At 37.2% G+C, this 21,382-nt stretch overlaps 2 protein-coding genes across 3 annotated transcripts; both read right to left on the bottom strand.

Annotated features, from left to right (window-relative positions):
* Positions 1-302: 302 nt before the first annotated feature.
* On the bottom strand, positions 303-10,755 carry gmppaa (GDP-mannose pyrophosphorylase Aa). Of its 2 annotated transcripts, XM_026296332.1 has the most exons (13): positions 10,621-10,755; positions 9,956-10,053; positions 8,552-8,655; positions 8,131-8,323; positions 7,921-7,980; positions 7,709-7,839; positions 7,561-7,575; positions 4,795-4,929; positions 4,448-4,545; positions 4,321-4,367; positions 4,082-4,174; positions 3,005-3,173; positions 303-2,445 (listed from the first exon to the last, which is right to left on the bottom strand). In XM_026296332.1, the coding sequence occupies exons 1-13, from the start codon at positions 10,658-10,660 to the stop codon at positions 2,345-2,347; spliced, it is 1,284 nt and encodes a 427-aa protein (XP_026152117.1). In that variant the 5' UTR covers positions 10,661-10,755; the 3' UTR covers positions 303-2,344. The 2 variants fall into 2 exon arrangements, with proteins under 2 accessions (XP_026152117.1, XP_026152118.1); XM_026296333.1 differs by lacking the exon at positions 7,561-7,575 and having other exon boundaries at positions 304-2,445.
* A 1,889-nt stretch (positions 10,756-12,644) lies between these two features.
* On the bottom strand, positions 12,645-20,862 carry pnkd (PNKD metallo-beta-lactamase domain containing). Its single transcript, XM_026296446.1, has 9 exons — positions 20,673-20,862; positions 20,000-20,115; positions 19,601-19,713; positions 18,811-18,869; positions 18,328-18,420; positions 17,253-17,416; positions 16,350-16,436; positions 15,996-16,111; positions 12,645-14,497 (listed from the first exon to the last, which is right to left on the bottom strand). The coding sequence occupies exons 1-9, from the start codon at positions 20,828-20,830 to the stop codon at positions 14,324-14,326; spliced, it is 1,080 nt and encodes a 359-aa protein (XP_026152231.1). The 5' UTR covers positions 20,831-20,862; the 3' UTR covers positions 12,645-14,323.
* Positions 20,863-21,382: the final 520 nt, after the last annotated feature.

The raw sequence follows: 21,382 nt of genomic DNA, 5'->3' as shown, positions 1-21,382 counted from the left end.
TGATGTCAGTTGACCTAGAGTGGCAGCTGAAGATTACACCTTATATCACTGACTCTGCCTCAGTTTATGAGTAAAATGTGTTGAGTCAAATTTAAAGGCCAGGTTTAATAATAATATTTATAATTACAGGTACACAGGTATTAATATTTATTTTTTTATACAGCAAATGAAACAACTTCAACAAGCACACACACACACACGCACACAAACCCCAAAAATAAATACTTTATTACTTTTCTACATACAAGTTAATTACTTTATTTAATTAATTACTATTAATTTATATAATTTAAATAATATTAAATTTAATAACTTTAAATGAGAATAACTGCTGTAACAATTGAATTTCCCCTTGGGGATTAATAAAGTACTTCTTCTTTAAGTATTCTAATATTATAAAAAATGATAATATCAACAAATAACCACTATTTGACCCCTGGATATCCTTCTGGCAGTCCCTCAAATATTTGTATTTTTCACCCCAAATTTTTTTTCCCACCAAATATCATGACAGGTACACTGTGTAACAATACTCATAACATCTGTGTACAAGTGATATTATTCCCATTCAGCTGGTGACAGTAGACGCTGTGGGACACGTAACTATTTGTAGACAAATACTGTTAGTGTTACTCTTAGCTATTTTTTTTTATTTTTTTTTTAAACTTGCTAATGGTGAGGTGTCATATAAAAATTTTAAACATTTCCTGTTTCTGAGCTCATTGTCTTGTCTTGTTAAGACTGAGCATTTCACTCTTAAGATTGTTAGCATATATCACATATACCAGTACACTTTTAAATGTTGGCAGTTTATAACATAAAAGGTAACATACAGACAACCTATAATAAAGAAAGTGACAAAAATAAACCATCTGGTAAAAAAAAAAAAAAAAAAAAAAATTCAAAGGCACAAAAAGCTGTCACACAGTAAAGGAGCAGAAAGGCTTTCAAAAATCCACGTGGACTGAAAGGGTGGGCGCACACACTTTCTGGCAGCTGACATGTCATTTGACTCACCAAGTTAAAATGTCCTTCACAATTCAGGTTGAGAGGGATTTGAATCCAGCCTTTGTCACAAGTCACCTTAGCTGTCTTTCTCATGGTTTACGTGACTGTGTAAAGAAAAAAACCTGAACAAGCTATCACCAATAGGTTGCTGTTAAATATTCTGTAAATATTGGATTTTAGACCTATAACTGTGAACAGATCTCTGTATAAATACATTTTAAGTTATTGAAAGCCTACTTCATCTAATCAATGTCACGACTGCCTTTCATGTGGGGATGATGGAGATTTTAGCCCAACTAGAAAACATCCTAAGGATAAGGATAAATACTGTAATGAGGGACACTTGAATCAACAATGAAGAGCAAAAACAGCTACTTATGAAACCTGAAATAAACTTATAATTAAAATTGTACGTCACCTTGTGTTTTCCCCTGGTTTTGAGGACAGTGTGTAAAGAGACTTGATTAAAATATATCATGCTGCAGCTCCAGTACCACAATTTACATGCCTCCTTAATAGACCCTCTCGTTGCAATAATTGGAACAAAAGTGCCAAAGTGATCATGAGTGCTCGAGGGCTTAATAAGTAAATGTTAATGTGCTGCATCCATAAATTGGAACAGCCCCTCCAGTGATTGCGAATGCACAATTTAAGTATGTGCTGTAGCTGCTTATATGGCAGAGTCTCAAGGCCCCCTGCTAAGTTCACATTTTAAAAGGCAACACTACTTGATTGCAATGTTAATGTCAAAGCCTACTGATTTATTTTGGTGGTAGTCAATTTTTGAGACTAACAATGAGGATGCTAAAAGATTTTAATCAGAGCTCCGCAAAAATAATCACCTCTAAAAATTAACCACAGTTGGTAGCCAGTGATTTTTATTTTCTCATAATTCCTCTTCTCACTCTGATGTAGCATGACTCGAGTTTGTCAAGGATGCCCTTGAGAAACAAGAGCGTGGTTGTCTATAAACTTTTTTTTTTCTTTTTACATTATATTACATCCAACCAAATATATTACACCGGTGTCTGCAGTAATTTTACAGTTCGGTAAAGTTAATAAAAAAACCAATATAAAGCCCTGCCATGAGAGCACTTCTCAAGGTGAATCAACATGCATGATTAGCCTGTCTCTAATACTGTTGACACCCAATGATGCATAAAGGCTTGAGGACAAATATATAAAAATCTATCTTTCAAAATTATTTAATGAATGTCCCATAATCTTCACTTTTGACATCTTATATACAGTAACTCAGAAGCAGTGCCGTGTGCGTCCCTGCTTACTGCATCCTTCATCAGTGACAGTAAATAGACAGAAACGCGAGGAAGATGAACTAGAGAATAATTTGATTTTTAAAGCTGCGGTTGAGGTCTTTATGTGGGAGGACAATTGAGTTGAGTATAATCACTTCGGATGGGATGGTCACATTACAACCTGAGGAGACAAAGCAAGGCTGCATTAAGTCTGTGCCATGTAGCACCAAGGCATTACACTTTAGTTGTAAATTCTCACTTGTAGGATACAGGAAGAGATGTGTTTTATGTTTATGCTATTTTTTATTTCTAGTATGTTTGTGAAAAAACTGGTAGTAATTTAAAGTGCAATTTCCACCAGAGAATGCAGTGTTTTGAAAGGTGGTACCTTCAACTTCAAAAGAATAAGAACTAAGGATGGAGAAAGATGGATGCAAATTTTCAGTAATGTTTCTCATGGATTTATTAAGCCACACTGGCCAATCACTGCTAAAAAAGACAAATGCATGCAAAAATATGTTCACTTAGTGTCCAAATACGTCAATTGATGGAACTTATATCAGTATTTGAAAAAGTGGAAGCATTTCCCTCATTCACCCATCTATTAACTTTTCATTTCTGACAGCTTGATTTTAAAATGGTTATGAGAAAAAAAATGCATATTTTGATACTGGGTATAATGCATTTTCAACAAATGATCTAATGAACACAAGTTACATAATATTTCAGAACACACTTACCGAGAATAGTAATTGAGGGTGTCAGTTTTCCATCTCTGAAGAGGGTCTCACTATCAATCTTTGCATAGGGATCATTGGGGTTTGGGTCACTTGGGGTTCCTTCAACTCTTGCCCACTTGCCAATTGTGCTATCCCATCCGACAATGCTGTTCAAAACACAGCAGTGATCCTTCACAAAAAACAAAATGACAAGATCTTGAGAAAGTTTTTTTTTTATTTTTTAAGAAAATTCAAGAATTCATCAGCAACAACACTCAAAGCATCATGGGTTTCAGGACTTCACAGATCCTGTACTAGATACTGTTGCTAAACATGAAATAACGGCGGATATGGTCAAACCAAAAGTGCTTAAAGCAGTAAATTGAAAAAAAAACCAAAACACTGTTTATATGGAAATACTCATCAGCTAGCAAATTGTCCTTGAAAGCAGTATGCAGTGAAACCTAGTGAGACACCCGCAATCCAAATTTATTTTAGTAGTATCCAGTTATCACTGCAGACATGGGAATAAATTATACCAGCTGCCAAATCATTAAAAACAACTTTTTTGTGGAAAGCCCATGCAACAGTATTTGTGGTGACACAAAAGAACTTCAATATTTTTGAAGGACGTCATTGCTGAAGCTCGAATGGTGTTAGTCATAAAATGTTAAGATGACGGTGAATGGACAGTTAAATTTACCTTCAATTCAACTATTTCGGGGTTCAATTTAATTCTGAATGTGATGTTTTTCACCAGAGGAGAAGTTCAGAATTTTCAAAAATATTGCTTTGATTTAACCATGCCCCAAACCTTGTCTGAAGGTTTAGATACAGTAGTTTCTTTTAATGCAGAAAGGAAATGACAACAGCATAGTCGACATTTTGGAAGCAAAACTTCAGTGCACCTCTCTCCCTCTGAAGTCCATGGCAACACACCAAACATACCACAACAACAGGTGATGGAAATGCTCTCATGTGGAAAATGCCACTTCACTAGAGTAGGAGAATACAGTGATTCAGGGAGTGATGCAGCAACCTTTGGCTAGTCCTGGTCTGCATATGATGAAAAACTACTTCATATTCACAGTTACTCACCTGTAGATTTGCACCATGGAGAATGATGGATTCACGAACTCTGACTCCAGCACCAATAGTCACTCCAGTGCCAACTGAGACGTTGGGACCCAGCTGCATATTAGAAAAGAGGAAATGACCTCAAGTTATAACCACTGCAAAGCCTCATCTTGTAAATAGGATGTGCTGTTGGTAGGACATCAGGCTAGTCTGTATATGCTTAAATAGTTAAGTGCAACCCAAATTGGATAAACTCTTACCATAGCAGTGGGGTCAATATTGGCTGTAGGATGAATATAGACATTGCCTGGAAAGAAAAAGTACAAATAAATGTATTTGTATCAATATGAGAAATGAGCAAAACCACAGAAGCTTAACGAATCTTACCATTTATTTTGGGCCCTGCTTCCTTATTTAAGGCCAGTCTTTCTGGGTGAGTTGCGTGATACTGATTGAGGTATAATCGACTGGCATAAATTGCAGACCTAAGACAAATTCCAGAAAGCAAGAAAAAGCATGTTAATTTTCCAATTAAGGGGAAGTTTTATGATTTTTGGGTTAAAAAAAAAAGTCTAAATAATTTTTAAAATGCTATATAACTAGATTTCAAACCAGTATGTATGATAGTCCAATATTTCTCCTCTCCTCTTAAAATCTGACAGGCTACAGGGTTATACACGTTGAAATGATAAATTTATAACCTGCTGAACAGCATTTATGTCATAGTCACTCACCCTGCAGATTTAATCTGGCTCCAGAAACTGAGGGTTTTATACACGAAGAGTTTGCCTTGTCCTGCCAGGGCAGTGAAAATGTCCTGCTCCAGCCTGATTGCCTCTGCTCTGTGCCAGCCGTTGGTTGGCTCCTCTCTGCAAGAAACACATCATTGGTTCAGAGCCCCAAATTAAAAAGAAAAAAAAAAAAAACACAGGTTGAGGCAGCAAAATAAAATCTTGTGCCTTAAAAGTTACAGGTTAGAAAAAACCCAAGGCAAAGTTTAGATTTATACAGGAAAAAACTATTACTGAACTGAAGATTGCATTGATTTAGCTCAATGTTCATTGTGATACTAAATTATAAAACTAACTCAGGTTCACAAGTACAGCAACATTTATTTTCTTTCTCTTTCCAAGAATCAGGTATAAAGGTATGTTTTATTTTGGCTCCACCAACCAGCCAAGTTACACTATGTTGACATGCATGTTAGACCATACTGCACCACTAAATTTGGGACTACGGGACCCCCAAATTTAAAAAAAAATTCCCTCAAGGCCTTCCTGACATATTGCATTCACAAGAAGGGAATGAAATTGAGGTAAATGTAACCTTGGCCTTTGACCTCCAGAATCTTACATACAGACAAACATATGAATGAACAGGCAGACAACCTGAAAACATAACGCCTCTAACCAAGAAAATTGCTGGTGCAGAGGTCCCCAGTATATGATCACCTAAAGTGGACGGTGAGAGACTATGGTTCCCCCTATGCCACCATCCCCAAAGCTGTATTTTATTCCTTAATAACCAATTTTAACACTTTCTCTGATCACTTCCTAAACAATATACAGAATGTGTGTATTGCCATTTTCTCTTACTAAAAATTGTAAACCTAATAGAAAAAAAATATTTTCCTTTTCGCCTCATATATTTCATGGTTTTTTAGATTCCTAAAATATTTAGGAAAAGAAAACAATTTACTGCTCTGCAATCTAGACCCAAGCACAAAATGAGAGCACCGAGTTGAAATGCATCACTAGTCCCAACTTTGAAGGTGTCAGTGCTGGGTTAAAACTGAAGCTGATTAACTAGTAGTGATCCAAAACTGTAAGTGGAAGAATCTACGTGTTCCATATTAATCAGGGTATCTGGTATAGTGTATTGTAAGAGCCCCAATATGGAAAAGAGTGTTAAATATTGATGAAAAGAATATTTTAAAGCACTGCATCCATAATCGAAGTTTCACAAAAAAGGCGGCGTTGTGGTTTGAGGCAAAGTAGCCCCTGAGCGATTTTGCAATACAACACTAACCATTTCTATCAAATCCCTCTGAAGTGTTCAACAGTTTTGCTGATTCAGTGCTATTGATGTTAGCAAGTGAAGAATGCACTGGTGTCGGTGAAAAGTGGTTTGATATTTTGCAATATATTTTAACCCATGGAGTTAAGTTTATTACACCACAGTAAATGTGAACACCCAAAAAGTGTCAAAATGTAAATAAAAAAAACAAACAAACAAACAAACAAAAAAAAAATTCATGTATTGATTCCAGTTGCTATTTTAGTTTCAGGCCATAACACAATCAAACAACATTTCACCAACTAAATGCTATCTAAATTGTGTTTGCTAGTTAACATACAGGTGACATAAAAGAACACAAAAATAGTCAATAGATTGAAATATTCTATTTCAATTAATTATATGATGATCATAGTTCAATTAATTACAGATTACAAATCTGTAATTTGTATCTATTCTAAATGCATCTTAAATGGATATTTAAGTTTTTAATATTCTAATCAACATGGGTGTGGACACATATGCTTGATTTATGCAAATGTATATGTATTGTTATTGCAAAAATCCAAAACAATGACAAATCCTGTCTAGAATATTTTCCAGAATACCTGAAAAGTTACTGCATGCTCAAAAAATGTGTTGAAGGTATAACATGGTAAACTCAATAGCAACAAGCAACAACACAGTGTGTCAAGTAAGAGCTGTAGGAGAGGAAGGGCAGAGTGACATGGCAGAATGTGGTAAAATTGGCAAGTGGAGCAGAGAAGTTTGCAGTATTGCAGGCAGAAAATGTACAGCTATAAGGTACGGTGTAAATCTAATAAATGCTGCAGCTCCTTAAGACCCACTCTAACTGTCTGAGCCTTCCTTGTCAAAAGTGAAGACAACTTCCACCCTGAAGCAGAAATCCACCCTGAAGCAGAAGTCTCTCCCTATGGTATGAAAGCTGAAGCAGGAAAGGTGAACAATAATTCTGTTTTTTGAATTCAGATGTGATGTTTTTATTTGTAAGCTTTAGAAGTACTGGTAGGTAACATTTGTAATGTTAAAAAGAGTCAAGATGTCTCCCACTTTTTATTCTTTGTGCTAAGCTAAGCTAACAGCTATAGAATCATGTTTACCAAATAGAAATGAGGATATAAGTGTATTTCCTAGTATTAATATTAAATATTAATATTAACAATTTCCTTGAATTTCCCTATGCTAAAATTTTTATGTTTGTCTGACAGGCAAAAGTAAATCCCCCACCAGTTCCCAAAAGTGCCCCTGTGAAGGGTAAAATTGGCCAAAAAACACAACTGTAAATAAGTAACTATAAATAAATAAAATCAAGCTGCTTCCAAAATAAGAGGTGTATAATTAAGGAATCAGTGTACAGAAAGGGCAGAGCCAACATTCACAAAGCACTTATGTTTCTATGACTCACACGCGGTATACAAAGTGCACTACAACCATACCGTGCGGCCTAAATGTACTGAACTTACCCATCATATGGATATCTGAGGAGTGTGTGAGGAAAAAGAAATCATGGATGGGAGGAAAAGGGAAGGAGAAAAAAAAAGGACAAATGAAGAGGTGTAATGGAGTGAATGGTATTCACATGCATTCCCACACACAGACCCTTCAACTCACAGCAACATGTCCTGTTGATTCTTCTGGAAGACAGTGCCAATATGCTGAAAGATTTCTGGATTAAAGAGGTATATACCACAGTTGATGATGTCACTCACGAACGTGCTAGGCTTTTCCACATAATGCAAGACCTGCATAAAAAGGGAGTAGTAGATTGAATTCAAGAGGAAACAGTAATGAGCAAATATTTGAGGACAAAAAGGGTTATCTACCTCATTTGTTTCCTCATTTTCAACGATACATCCATAATTCATGGACTGCTTTCTGTTTGCCTAAGAGAAGAACGGTGATATGGTTTTCAAAATTGTGAAAAATATAAAAAAGCCAAGATATAAATATTTTACAACAGTAAGTTCCAAAGCAACAATTAACACAAATGTTTTATTAAAAGGTACTCCCAGCTGCCAATAATAACATCTCACCGTCGTCCCAAGGATAACAAAGCTGTTTGGTTCTCCATGTTCTTTCTGGAAGCTAAGCATCTCTGTGAGAGGAAAGGCTGAACAGACATCAGCATTCAGAACAAAGAAAGCCTCCGGACAGCCAGAAACTATCTGATCTCTGAAGTGATAGATGCCCCCTCCAGTGCCCAGAGCTGCATACTCCTGCAAATACCTGTGGTGCAGAGTCAAGAAGAACAGCATAGTTGCAGTCACTCTGCAATGGTGCTGCACCAGGACAAGAAAAGCCCCATCACTTGTACATAAAACATTCAAAACAAGAAAGACAAGAAACAATTTAGCATTGTATTCTCAAATCTAGATGTCAGTGTGCTGCAGTGAGTATTAAAGTCACTTTGTACCAAGCTCTTTTGTTTACCTGTTTTTAAGCTTTGTTGTTTACCTGATAGAAATCTTGAACTCCTGCTGTGCATTAAACAGGAATCTGGTTAGTTCTTCATTTGGCTGATAAAATCCGATGAGTAAAATCTCCTTCATATTAGGGACCTGTAACATCAAAGATGTTAATTACAGGATCATTAGCTGGGAAGACAAGCTGTCTTATTTTAATATCCAGTTAAAGTAGTACAATTTGTTAAGAACATTACCAGCCAGAATATCCACACAAAACAACTTTTTATAAACTAAACACAATCTCTAACTTGAATTACAGGGTTTATCTAGAAACTATTTACTTGAGTTTCCACTGTCTCCCAAGTAGGCTGACAATTTTTGCCCTTTCTACATAATCAGCCAAAGACTGAGCATATTAAGCTGATTAACAGGCAGGTGCCGCCGAGGGCAGCCTGATTTTGTCATTGCAATCTGCCATGCACATAAAAGCAATGTAGAAGAGGAAGTTGGTAGTTGTGGATGTTAAAGTGGAGTTTAACACCAAAAGAAAGTTAAAAAGTTCCATCCATCCATTATCTATACCCGCTTATTCCTTAACCAGGGAAAGGCAGGGGTCCACCCTGGACAGGTCACCAGTCCATCACAGGGCCACATAGAGACAAACAACCTCACACACTCACACTCACTCCTATGGGCAATTTAGAGTCACCAATCAACCTGACATACATGTTTTTGGACTGTGGGAGGAAACCAGAGTACCTGGAGAAAACCCACACAAGCACAGGGAGAACATGCAAACTCCACACAGAAAGGTTTCGAACCAGAAATCTTCTTGCTATGAGGCCACAGTGCTAACAACCAGGCCACTGTGCTGCCCTTTTTTTATTAACAAATCAAAAAAAACTCCTGTAGCCTGTTCTATGTTTAAAGGTAAGGTGAAGTCAAAGTCACATTACCTGCACCTTTGTATTGTCCAAAGCAATTAGAACAACATTATAAATCAATATGGATCAATTGATGCCTCTTATTAGATCAGAGAATATGTGACTGGATGTTAAGTTTGCTATTTGGTTGACAGCACAAAGAGGTAGAGAGGAGCATACAGAGGGAGAGAAGGGTAGAGAGCAGGATGGAGTCAGCAGAAAGACCACAGTGCATAAGGTCCTGTATAAATGTCACATTCTGCTGACGAGCTGAGCCCCTAAAGATCTGATCCTAGAATCAGCCCTGACTTTTAGACAGAAAATGTGAATACCCAATAAAAGAAAATTGTCCAAAAATAAACACATAAAATCAGCATCATAAATCAGCCATCTGTTGCCAGGAAAAAAAAAAAATATCTACATTGGCTAAATAAAAACTCATATCAGTGACCTCTCTTCTTTACTGTAGTGTACACTACATTTACTAAGACTCGAGGGCCCAGTGGCAAAGGTATTGCAGTGGCACTCACCTTGACACATGCTTCAATGTGGTGCTGCAGCATGGGCACACCGGCTACTGGAAACAAGGGTTTGGGAACTTCAAAAGAGAGCGGCCTGAACCTTGTGCCTGCAGAGCAAGAAGATAATCACTTGTATACTAACTCACAGTTAAAATAACATCCTCTCATGTTTTTCAAGCATCAAAACATAAGCTGAACCTATAGCTATATTTGGCTTCATGTAGTTCTGCACCTTCTGATATAAAAAGCTCTCTACTCCTCTCCACTCCTGAGTAATAGCAAACTTTTATTGATGTGAGTATTGTGAACATAACAAATGCTGAAATATAGTATAACTCGACGACTATACGTTGTTATTGCATATTGATTAAGCTAGTTAGTCCAAAAAGTGCTGAAAAGTAACATGGAAATGCAAACATTTCAAAATTAGCTAAATGAATTTGAAATGTTATTAACTAGTCAGCTATTGTTGTAGTCATAAAATATTCAATGTCATCACGAAACTATCAGGACTTTAACGCTGTTTTCTTTGTTTGTGTGGTGTCCTCTCATTATGCCACGTCAGTTATATACACAAACTCAGCGCGTCTCTTAGCATTAGCAGCTTAGCTAGCCTGGCTTTACACAACTGCCTGTGAAAATTACGACAAAGATGAGTTTTGTTTCCTCCTCACCTTTTTGGGGACCCCCGATTAAAATAACCGCCTTCAACATGTTGACTGAGAGGCTGTGATTCCTGACAGACAAGACGTGTCTAAGAACTACCTGCAGCTGTTGAAGGGACTATTTCCGCATCGACCTGTGACGTCGGCGAGATCGCCTCAGAAACGTGGAGCGGAGTGTTGTCATGGAAACGGATTGGCGCGTTTAAAGACCTCTAGATTTGAGTTGTTTGTGCTGGCAGGGGACACCAAGAGCCCCAAATGGGAATAGTCAATCAACAAAAGTAGTAGGGTTATGAGAAGATAGAACTATCAGACAAACTATTAATAAAAACTATCTGGGTGAAATGCTTCTTCTTTTCCTTTCGGCTGCTCCCTTCAGGGATCGCCACATCTAACATGAGCTGTCCCTCTGATGTCCTCATTCCTGATCCTATCCATCCTCGTCACTCCCAGAGAGAACCTCAACATCTTCAGCTCTGCTACCTCCAGCTCTGCCTCCTGTCTTTTTCTCAGTGCCACTGTCCCATCTGGGTGAGATATAGATAAGAATAAAAATGCTGAATGAATGTAATTATACTACGCTATTTCAAAAGGAGAAGTTAGGTCTCCTCTGTTAGGTTTTTGGGTGTATTCATAAAACTACACATTTCTGAAACCTAATGAATCAGAAAACAACTTTCCTATTTTACTATTCTGGCAATGCTTTAATTGAATTTAAATGTTAACATTTAACTCTGGACTACATATTGCTTATAGAGTTGTTTATCTAGAGCAAAAAGCTACATTTTTATTTATTTTGTTATTAATAGAGAATGCCATTTGGACCTTTTTGTCAAGTTAGCCTGCATCAACAGTTTCCACAGATTAAATGGTCACTGTCTCTGAGTACACTTGTCAGATAATTTGTTCAAAAAAACCGAAACAAACAAACAAATAAAGAAAAAACTCTCTTTAAGTATTGAAGTATGAATTATTATTTTGATAATATTGCATCTATAATACTCTTTATCATAGTGAACATTTTGGCCAGTCTTAGCAGGTTTACCACCATTTACAACTACTCTAAGTAGAAACACCTAATGGTAATATTATTTATACTCAAGCTTCTACTAGTAAACAGTCAAAATGTCTCCTTTGATAAAAGTCTAAATGGATGTATAGGGTTACTCACTGATCTAAAAAAACATAGCAATTTGTACTTGCATTATACAGTTCTTTATACCTGCAGTTATTAGTTATAGATTGTGTGTTTGTTAATCAATCCAGCAGGTTCTGGACGATCATTTATAATGTATGTTTGAACATATAAAAAGACTGCTGTGTTTCAAGAGCTAATGCAAAGTGTGATCATGACTCTGCAGCACAGGTTTGGACTTTTCAATGCCGTTATGGTGATAGGGGGAAAAAAATCAGTTTACCCTTCATCTCTAATCATTTTTATTAAATTATTCTATTTTGAGTGGTTTGGTGGTTGCCACAGTTGCCTCATAGCAAGAAGGTTTGTGGTTCGAAACCCATCAGGGACCTTTCTTTGTGGAGTTTGCATGTTCTCCCTGTGCTTGTGTGGACCCTAATGTCAGAACATTCAGCAACTGTATTTGCTAATGTTAACTTCCCAACTTTCTTTTGGTTTTAAAATCCACAACTACCAACTTCTTCTTCTACATTGCTTTTATGCCTTTCACCCAAAAAGAGCTGGGATAGGCTCCAGCAGATCCCTGTGGCCCTAAAAAGGGATAAGCACATATAGAAAATGGATGATTCTATTTTCAAGTGGTCCTCTGACTTATACAGAAGACCTAAAATCAGGCACCTAAGGCGGATGCAGGACTGAATTCTGTGTTTGCTTGTTCTGTCGTATTACGTTGCTTGGTCAACAGAAAGTTCTGTTCACATTTTTCTGATATAGAGTATCTTTTGAATGTGCATAAAGTAGGTTATGCTTTTATTTGAACTGAGGGAAGTTAAACCAGTGGGAAAAATAACTCGGCTGTCAGTTTTGAACATTCAGAAAACAACAAATACCACATATACAACTCTAATAGAGGAGTTTACTTTCATATATCCTCATTAAAACATAACCTGAAGTAAAACAGTCTCCTGTGTGATGGTGTTCATAAATCAAACATATGCAAATAAGATGCGAATCTGCATCAAACAAACACAGTAACATTTTAGTCAACAATCACCAGGGGACGAGATGCTTTGGTATGAGCCCTTCTGCAGGAGCAACAGAGGAATTTGAAGGGCTTTCATAGCTCCTCAAAGGTTTTTTCATTTGCATTCAACAGACACTGCATTAGATTTCCATTACAAAAAGATACAAAATGCAACAGAAATACTAAAATGTGCAAGTGAAGAAGAAGACCATGTTTATTACACTGAAATAATTGTCCTCCTCTGTACCATCACAGTATAATAAATCCTTCAATATATTAAAAAATAAGTACATCTTTGTTTTTCAAAGTTTTCAGGTTCTAAAAAATGTACCTTTGAGTCACAGCCTTTCTCTGGAGAGGAAAATACACTATTATCCCATCAACAACTTAATTACTAAACATTTTAAACATCAGTTCAAACTGATTGCAAACATAGTGTGTGTCTTAAGAAGTGAGCTCATCAACAGCAATTCAGTCCTGTTTCATACATTACAATGCATACCAGTCAAATCTTTCACTTATGTTGCTATTCACGTAGTGCCACTACTGACACTTGAAAAATACAGCTCGAAATGTAAAACAATTAGTTCAACACAACACAATAAAATAAAATAAAATAAAATAGAAACATCTTTAATAGAAAATGTGTGTTTCACATTTGGCCCACTAGCAGATAAAGTCATGCTTTCTGAGTGAATTATAAATTAAAAAAGGGCAAAAAACAGGGCTAATGACCAAATCACATTCATCCTAAATAACTAATGCTATTAGCACATTTTAAGCCAAGACAAAAGCGGTTCGTAGATTCAGTAAACAGTTTGACATTACATGCTAGTTTGCAAACTATCCCCCATTTGTGCTGACTTTCACATTAAGTACAGACAGCAAAGAGTTTTTGTGTGACTTGTTAAATTAAGGAAGGGTACCATTGTTATAAAAATTCCAAATAGTGTTAATCAAAATACTAAAGTCCAAAAGTCACATGGCAAAGGTAATTACACTTTAGCAGCATGTAACCAGCATATCAAACACAGCCAGCGTACCAAAGATTTCTGTGGCTTTCAAGATCATTTAATACTTGCACTAAAAAATAAACTAGGTGGAGGAGTAAACAATACAGTACCCAAAAGGGTAATTAACCCATTTAGTGCGCAGACTAGTTCTCATCCTGTGTTTCACATACTAGAATGAGAAATCTGGTTTTATCTATCTCATGTAAATGGACATTATGTTTTCTCTTTGCTAAAGAGAAAAAACATGACCAATGCTTTGCCTAAACACACAGTTACCATAATATACATTATGTGGAGAGGTAACAGGATTTTTAGTACTAGGATTATGTAATGATAAAGTTGTCACTATGTTCCTAGTGGTTACTGATACAAGTCAGAAATTACTTAATGCCCCTTGAAATTTACAAATCAGGTTAGGCTTATATACAGTACCAAAAAAAAAACTCAGCTTATTGTGTTTTTTACAACTGCAAATTGCAGTTTTCCTACTGATGTTCGGTAAAGATGAGCTCACACCACTGTTCCCTGATGCTTATTGGACTACCTCCTGTTGTAGAGGTCTTTGCGTTTCCGCAGCTCCTCCAGCACCCGAGCCCTGAACTGGGTCCAGTCTTCATCCTGAAACTGCTGGAGACCCAGGGCCAGATGGAGCTCTGCAGAGTGACTGCGCAGAAAAGGATTGTACCGCTTCTCTTCTCCGATAGTAGAGGGACTCTGAAAAGGAAGTGCATATCAGCCCCTCTTCAAAATGATGGGTAACAAGTGATTCCTGCAAACCTAATACAGCAAATCATTACATTTGTGCATCTCTGTCCCATTTTACAATTTGATTGTAAATTAAATCACACACTCCCTGTCAGTAAAAAATTACTTTTATCATTCCATTTTTTTGTTGCGTTTGCAGTCTGTAATCTACAGTGTTTGCTAATCCAGTTGAGAAACCCTGGTTCACAGAAGTTAAAAGCAGCTAAACCAATGAGATATAGTGTTAATAGGATTTTTTGCTTATGCATATTGCTTATAGTAAAGCTCAGAACAAAGCCTCCTATGACACCAAGAAGCAAATTCAAATACAGTGCTAATGAATATCCAAAAAAAAAATAGCACTTTCAAAAAAACAAACCAATATTAATAGTATCACAAGTCATATAAATTATTATTATTGCTAACATTTTGACATTTGAATTGACCTAATTGTAACACATTATTACTCACAGCAAATGCGTGTCACAGTGGAAAAAAAACGCACGTGGCTGAATTCCATTTAGTTGCCTCAGTTTCAGGGTGCTGGTGTTGTGCATGCTGGCTCTCTGTCAGACTGTCACAGCTTACTGGGACACTTAAGTAGGATATAGCCATGGGTGGTGTTATTAGTAATACCTATGCTTTTTCTACAGTGGAAAGTCAAAATATCTGTTTTCCAGTAACATTAATATAATATCAGGAAGTAACATCTGTGGTGATATATGGTTTTGATTTAAAGTCTGTATCTATAGGATTTTAAAACTGTGCCAAAAGCTGTGTGTACAAAAAGACACTGTCTCCTGCAGCAGAACCCCATCTTTTATAGTAGAGAAAAGTTGCTCTTGGTCTGCGAGATGGACTCATATGTACAGTTTATTGTATGCTTCTATTGGTTCAAATAGAAACACAGTATTGCAGTATTAACAGTTTTATCAATAGTTCATCATCAGCTCTAAGCACAGTTATATTTGTTGCTAATATGCGCATTTTTTCCTTTAATGTACGACAGATCTGATTTAATGTCCATCTTGAAAAAGAATAAAAAAGGTCAAAATATGTCAAAAAGTACTTCTGGGGAATGAGAGCAGCCGCATTCCATGTGCCAGTCATGCAGTGTCATGCACACGATGCAGTGAAAACAATAGAGTTACTCATTCAATACTTTTTGGGAATGAAAGCTGTCAAAATTCAGTGAGGCGCAAATGGGCTCAGGTAGAAACTAATCTAAATTCTGTAAAGGTGCATTACTCAACAGTGAACCTCTGCTCAGCTGCAGTGTATCAAAGATGAGACTTGACTGTGAGAGCCTGAAATAGGAGGAAGTGAGAAGAAAGCAAGCACTCAGGGCACTGATGACAAGAACACTGTGTGCAGGTGATAAGCCTTCCTTCCCAGGTGCTGGACAACATGAATACTTTCTGGGATGGCGTGCTTGAGAGGCATAACAATGGCGATATATCATTCTCACCGTGCACAGCTTCTGGCCTCTTTGCTGCAGCACCCACTGATATTTGTTTTCCCTGGCACTGTTGCATGGCTCAACCTCGGCAGCAAACAGCAGGTTGTCTTCAGCATACTCATGACCTGAGGGATAGCCAGCGGACACACACACACACACACACACACACACACACACACACACACACACACACACACACACACAAAAAAATCATGGCCACATGCATAACCACACTCAAAAGCTGAAGTCTGCCTATGCATCACTTTTCAAACCACACATTCAAACCACCACCACAAAGACAACACACAAACACTGACACATATTTGTCTGACACTGACTTGCTGACAAGTGAGATTTTCCTACCAGGCCACAACAGAGTATCATCACTTAAGGAGTCGACTATGTCCAGAGATGACAGCATTGTTGTTGCACTGCCTTCAAACATTCTCCCTGAAAACAAGAACAGGTTTCACTAAATTGAAGTTATTCTGAGTTCAAATATCATGCGTTTTAGAATCTTTTGTTTTCGTCACTTTAGAGTTCTATTTAAAATTCAAATTTGTGAAATGCTGAGAAACCCATTTCTGATTGATCAGAGATCATGAAACTCATTAATCCACAATCTAAATAGAAAGTCAAGGAAAAACCATATTGGTAAATGTATTTTTGAACGGCACATTAAGCAGTGTTCAGTAAAGCTGCATGCACTATATCTATATTTACATTTATATATTCTGCACTGCATCAAATAACACAGATGATGCAGGCACTGCATATAGAACAAGTTAGTCTATAGAACTAGTTAGTCTCTATGTGTGTTAAGTCAAACACATAAAGTATCATAAGTAGGCATATGAGTCAAAGCCATTAATCAAAATTCACTGCCTGTGCAGGACAGAGGTGCACAAAACATCTGGTCTAGATGTCTAAGGTTGAGGTTGACTACATATAGGATTTTCTCACACAAATAAAATACTACAGATACCCTGTATTATGTGCACATTAAACCAACGCATCACAGAAACTGGCTAAAAGGTCACACAAAAAAATCATTATTTCTATAGTTATCTAGAGGCTGAGTCATGGCAACTGGACTTCTAGTTTTTAGGTTGAAATGTTTCACTAGTCATCCAAGTAGCTTCGTCAGTCTGAGGGAAAGCTGGTAGGAATCTCAAACTTTTCATGGTATCATGCCTCTAGATAACTTTAAGTGGACGACTGAGAATCTTCACAGATTATTTCTATAGATTCCATTTTCTAACTCACCACATCCTGAAAGAAACACCAGGTCACCAGAGAAGAGGCTAGAAGGGGCACCAACCGCTCGGCCATCCAGGAGGTAGACCACATGGCCCACTGTGTGTCCAGGGGTAAAGAGGGCCTTAAAATGCATACGGCCAACTGTTACAGAGTCCTTGTGTGAGAGTGGGCTGGGAACAAAAATAAATAAACACAGAGTAATGATGTTAACACAATGCCACTGATTTATTATATCCCGCTGCCATTTGTAGATGCTATACTGTATGTGCAACTTTAGGGTCAAATTCCTTAAGATATTTCCTAATATTACTTGTTATTCTGGTTAGTTGATTTATGAAAAACAGATAAGAACCAAAAAGAATTGAAAGAAGCTGTGCAACTAAAAACATGAAAACTGTAAAAGTCTAATTCATATTATCAGACCAGTCATTTGTATAGAGTCACTGATAATAACGAAAAAGTTCTTACAGAAACCATTCTGATACCATCCCATAATTTATGTAGACTTGGGCTCTTTTAGTAGGAACACACATCCAGCCCTCACTGCAACTTGAGGCAGTCTACAGTTGTTTTCAAAATTGCACATTTTTGTATATAAGAAGTCAGAAAACAATGGACATACTATAAAGATAATGTACGGTATAGTGTTTGATTTAATGTTACACAATAAAAGGGAAATCAGTTACCTAGTAATTAGAGAAAGGTATTGGGATGTATATGACTAAACTTATATCAGAACCAAAAATAGATAAATACCAAGTGTTATGCATTCTTCTAAATAATTCCAATATTAAAATGTACCTGCTAAGCTAAAACAATGGGTCAGCAATTAGTTTTCTTATATATGTGCTTAAATCAGTCATAATCATTTTGAAAAATGCAATTTACTCCCTTGGATTGGATACTGCCTAGGCTAGGATGACCTTTACTCGAAGGTCATAAAGGAACAGTTCATCATGCCATGATAATTTACTATGAAGTCAGCTGCTACAAGTGCTGGCAGAGAGAACAAGACAGGACTCATTACTGTAAGACAGATTCTGTGGGAAGCAGTGTGTTTTACTGCACAAGCGCGACTTACTGCGTGAGGCCAGGAATGTTATCAGCTGCATTTCCATAAACTCTGCATGAGCTGTGAAGTCTTTTCAGTCCTTTGTTTCCCCCACTGTGATCCCTGTATTTGAAATAGAAAGCAGGAGCTTGGCATTATTCTGGACACAGCAAAAACAAAAAAAAAAAAAAAAAAAAAAAAAAAAAAAAAAAACTATGCATCTATATTTACACCAAGCATTTCTAACATCAAACTCTTTATTGTGGTTTCAGTCTGAATTGTATATCTTTATAATAGAAGACTGCAATTTCTTTTATTCACATTAGATGGATATGATATTAGATGAGCTATTGAGTGTGTCACAAAGTGAACACCAGCAAATGTGTGCATGAGATCACTATGTCTGATAGAGTTTGTAACCTGCCATGATTAGTTTATTTAGTCTCAGGTCCTTATACTTAAAATGTGAAAAAAAAAAACAATATGTACTTTTAAAGCAACTATTCCACTCACCAATGCTTGTGTGTGCAAAATATTGCCTCTAACATCACTCCTTCTTCCTCAAGGACTGCCTGAAAAGTTACAAGTGCTGTTAAAACCTTTAATCACCATTTTGAATCAAAAGCCCACTGAGCTGCAGAAGAGCACTTCACATTGTACAGCATTTCTCATTTTATGTGTGCTTGTAACGGATCCTGCTGAAAATGCACTTACAAAATAGCGGCTATAGAAAGTAGTAGAAATATAAACTAAGAAGTAATGCTGAGAAAATACAAGCGTCATTTTGTGATACCTGACTAAGTAAAACAAGTGTTTACGTGCATCAGCACCACGTTGGGTCTGTCAGCTTCATAAAACTGCTGTCTGGTCAGGAATAACATCTTTAGAACATCACACACATCTACAATTTTATTTTTTGATACCTGAATCTAGTTACAATTTTTGCCATTATACTATCTCTTTGCATTGAGACCTTTACAATAAGCACTTTTTTTGTTAAATAACTGCAGTGTAAGAGCATGGGATCATACTGTATCTCCTCTTACACTGTCTCTTTTTATTCCTGATGTTAAATTAAGTGAAGGTGTGGTGCACCTACCAAATAGAGGCAAAGCAAACATGTATTTTAACAAGACCTGGAAAATATCTGACATGTCTCAACTTTTCTACAAAAGCAATGTCCTGTGGTGCGAGCCAAGTTAAGATAAGCCAAGTTACCTCCTCTTAACATGAACATAAATTTGCACAAACATGCCTGTTGTTTTTCTGCAGATTAGTGTCAACTGACAGTAGACGTATTCACCTGAACTGTTTGAGGGTCTGCAGGGTCGACAGCAACTGCAACACTGGAGGCTGTGTCAATTACAAGATAGCTGTAGTTGTCAGATAGTACCGAGATTGGAATTATTTTAATACCTGTGGGCAGACAAAGAAATGACAACACATTCAGTTAAAACTTTTATTACACATTTAGAAGCATAGCGTTACAGGTTTACTGTACAGATAAACAAAACATACGCAATAGCACCTTTGCTTTGATGGCAATGACAATTACATCCTGTACAATACACAACAGGATGCACTAAATTTGACATGACAGGGATGTTTTATATCCACACAAACAGCAAATGAAAATGTGAATGAAAACATGACCAATTTGGTGTGAACACAGCAAAGAATAAAATCTGTACTGCTTGCATACCATTGAGCTCCATGGGCTGAGCTGTTGAATGTCCAGCAGGGTACTGTTCTCGGGCTTTCCTCATTTGCCTCTTGTAGTACATGTAGCCAAGTCTGGTCCTGGTGTAGAGTGTGTACCTGGGAACCAGTCCAGAAGGTTAGAAAACATTGTGACATTGTGTGTGTGGTAGCAGGGGTTGCTGGTGCTAATCCCACTATAGCCCGTTTATCATGTTTCAAAGGGGAAAAGATTCACGCCCACTCAAGCGAAATGTGTACAAATGTAGAAGGCCAAAGCAAAAACGAGCTACAACCACCATTTCTCAATTTAAAAAATACGTTTCACCATGCGCCACTGATAATGAAACGCTTGGAACATAGATACACGATTTTTCTGTTGGCATGCTGTTACAAACACCAGTGTTTCCTAACATAAACGGGTCGTCTGTGTTTCATATGTATGCCGAATAAATCAGAAGCCATTAAAAACTAAGGAGACGCATTAGTTCAGCATTTAAGGGGCAATGCTTTGGAAGACCACCAGCTTAACTTTAAATTATAATATATTTGAACAGAGTTTGGTGGGACTGTATTTCCTAATACTAATGGCTAGATGCTGCTAAGGGCTGCTGTCTGTTATCATCGCCATAACAAAAAAAAATCTGCTCCAGTTCTGACTGTCAGATTATACTCACGCGATTCGGAACAACGGCTTCTCGGTGCGCGCCATTATCTTCCTAAGTACTGGTCTCCAGTGCACTTTCCCCGACCGTCTGTAGCGCACACACAAACATAAGAAACAGCAAAAGGATGCGGCACACAACAGCGTTACCGTCCACTCAGGAAGCGCCATAGCCTGTCAGTGCAGCGTAATGACGTGTCAAGAGAGAGCGAGAGAGACGTCCAGCCCGGAAGCGACGAGATTAAAAAAAAAAAAAAAATCAATAACAAACTGGGCTGCGTCTGAAACATCGATGTATAATGAGAGACAGTTTTCCTTCACTCTTGAACAATGATTACAAATTACAACATACATGTAATTTATACCAGCAGATTAAAAACAGGACTCAATCAGATGTTTTTATGAATGGCACATTTATAGGCTAGATTACAATACAGGACTTCCAGGAATACAACCATTTGAGAAGAGAAGGGTTTTATCTTACTCTTTAACTTATATAAGGTGTTTGACATGTTAGAACATTAATTGACAGCAAGAATGAACAACTCCTTACACAGCTACGGCATAGCCTAATGGATAGGGAGTCAAACTTGTGACCCGAAAGTTGTGGGTTCGAGAAGCGTCGGTGGGGCGCAGTGAATAGCCAGCGCTCTATCCACCTTGAGCAAGGCACTGGACACTGCTGCGTGTGCACTTTGGGATGTGTTACAGCAGAGCACAAAT

The sequence above is a fragment of the Mastacembelus armatus genome, chromosome 21 (genome assembly GCF_900324485.2).
Source record: "Mastacembelus armatus chromosome 21, fMasArm1.2, whole genome shotgun sequence".
NCBI classification, from domain to species: Eukaryota; Metazoa; Chordata; class Actinopteri; order Synbranchiformes; family Mastacembelidae; genus Mastacembelus; species Mastacembelus armatus.
This window is presented reverse-complemented; position numbering and strand designations above follow the sequence as displayed.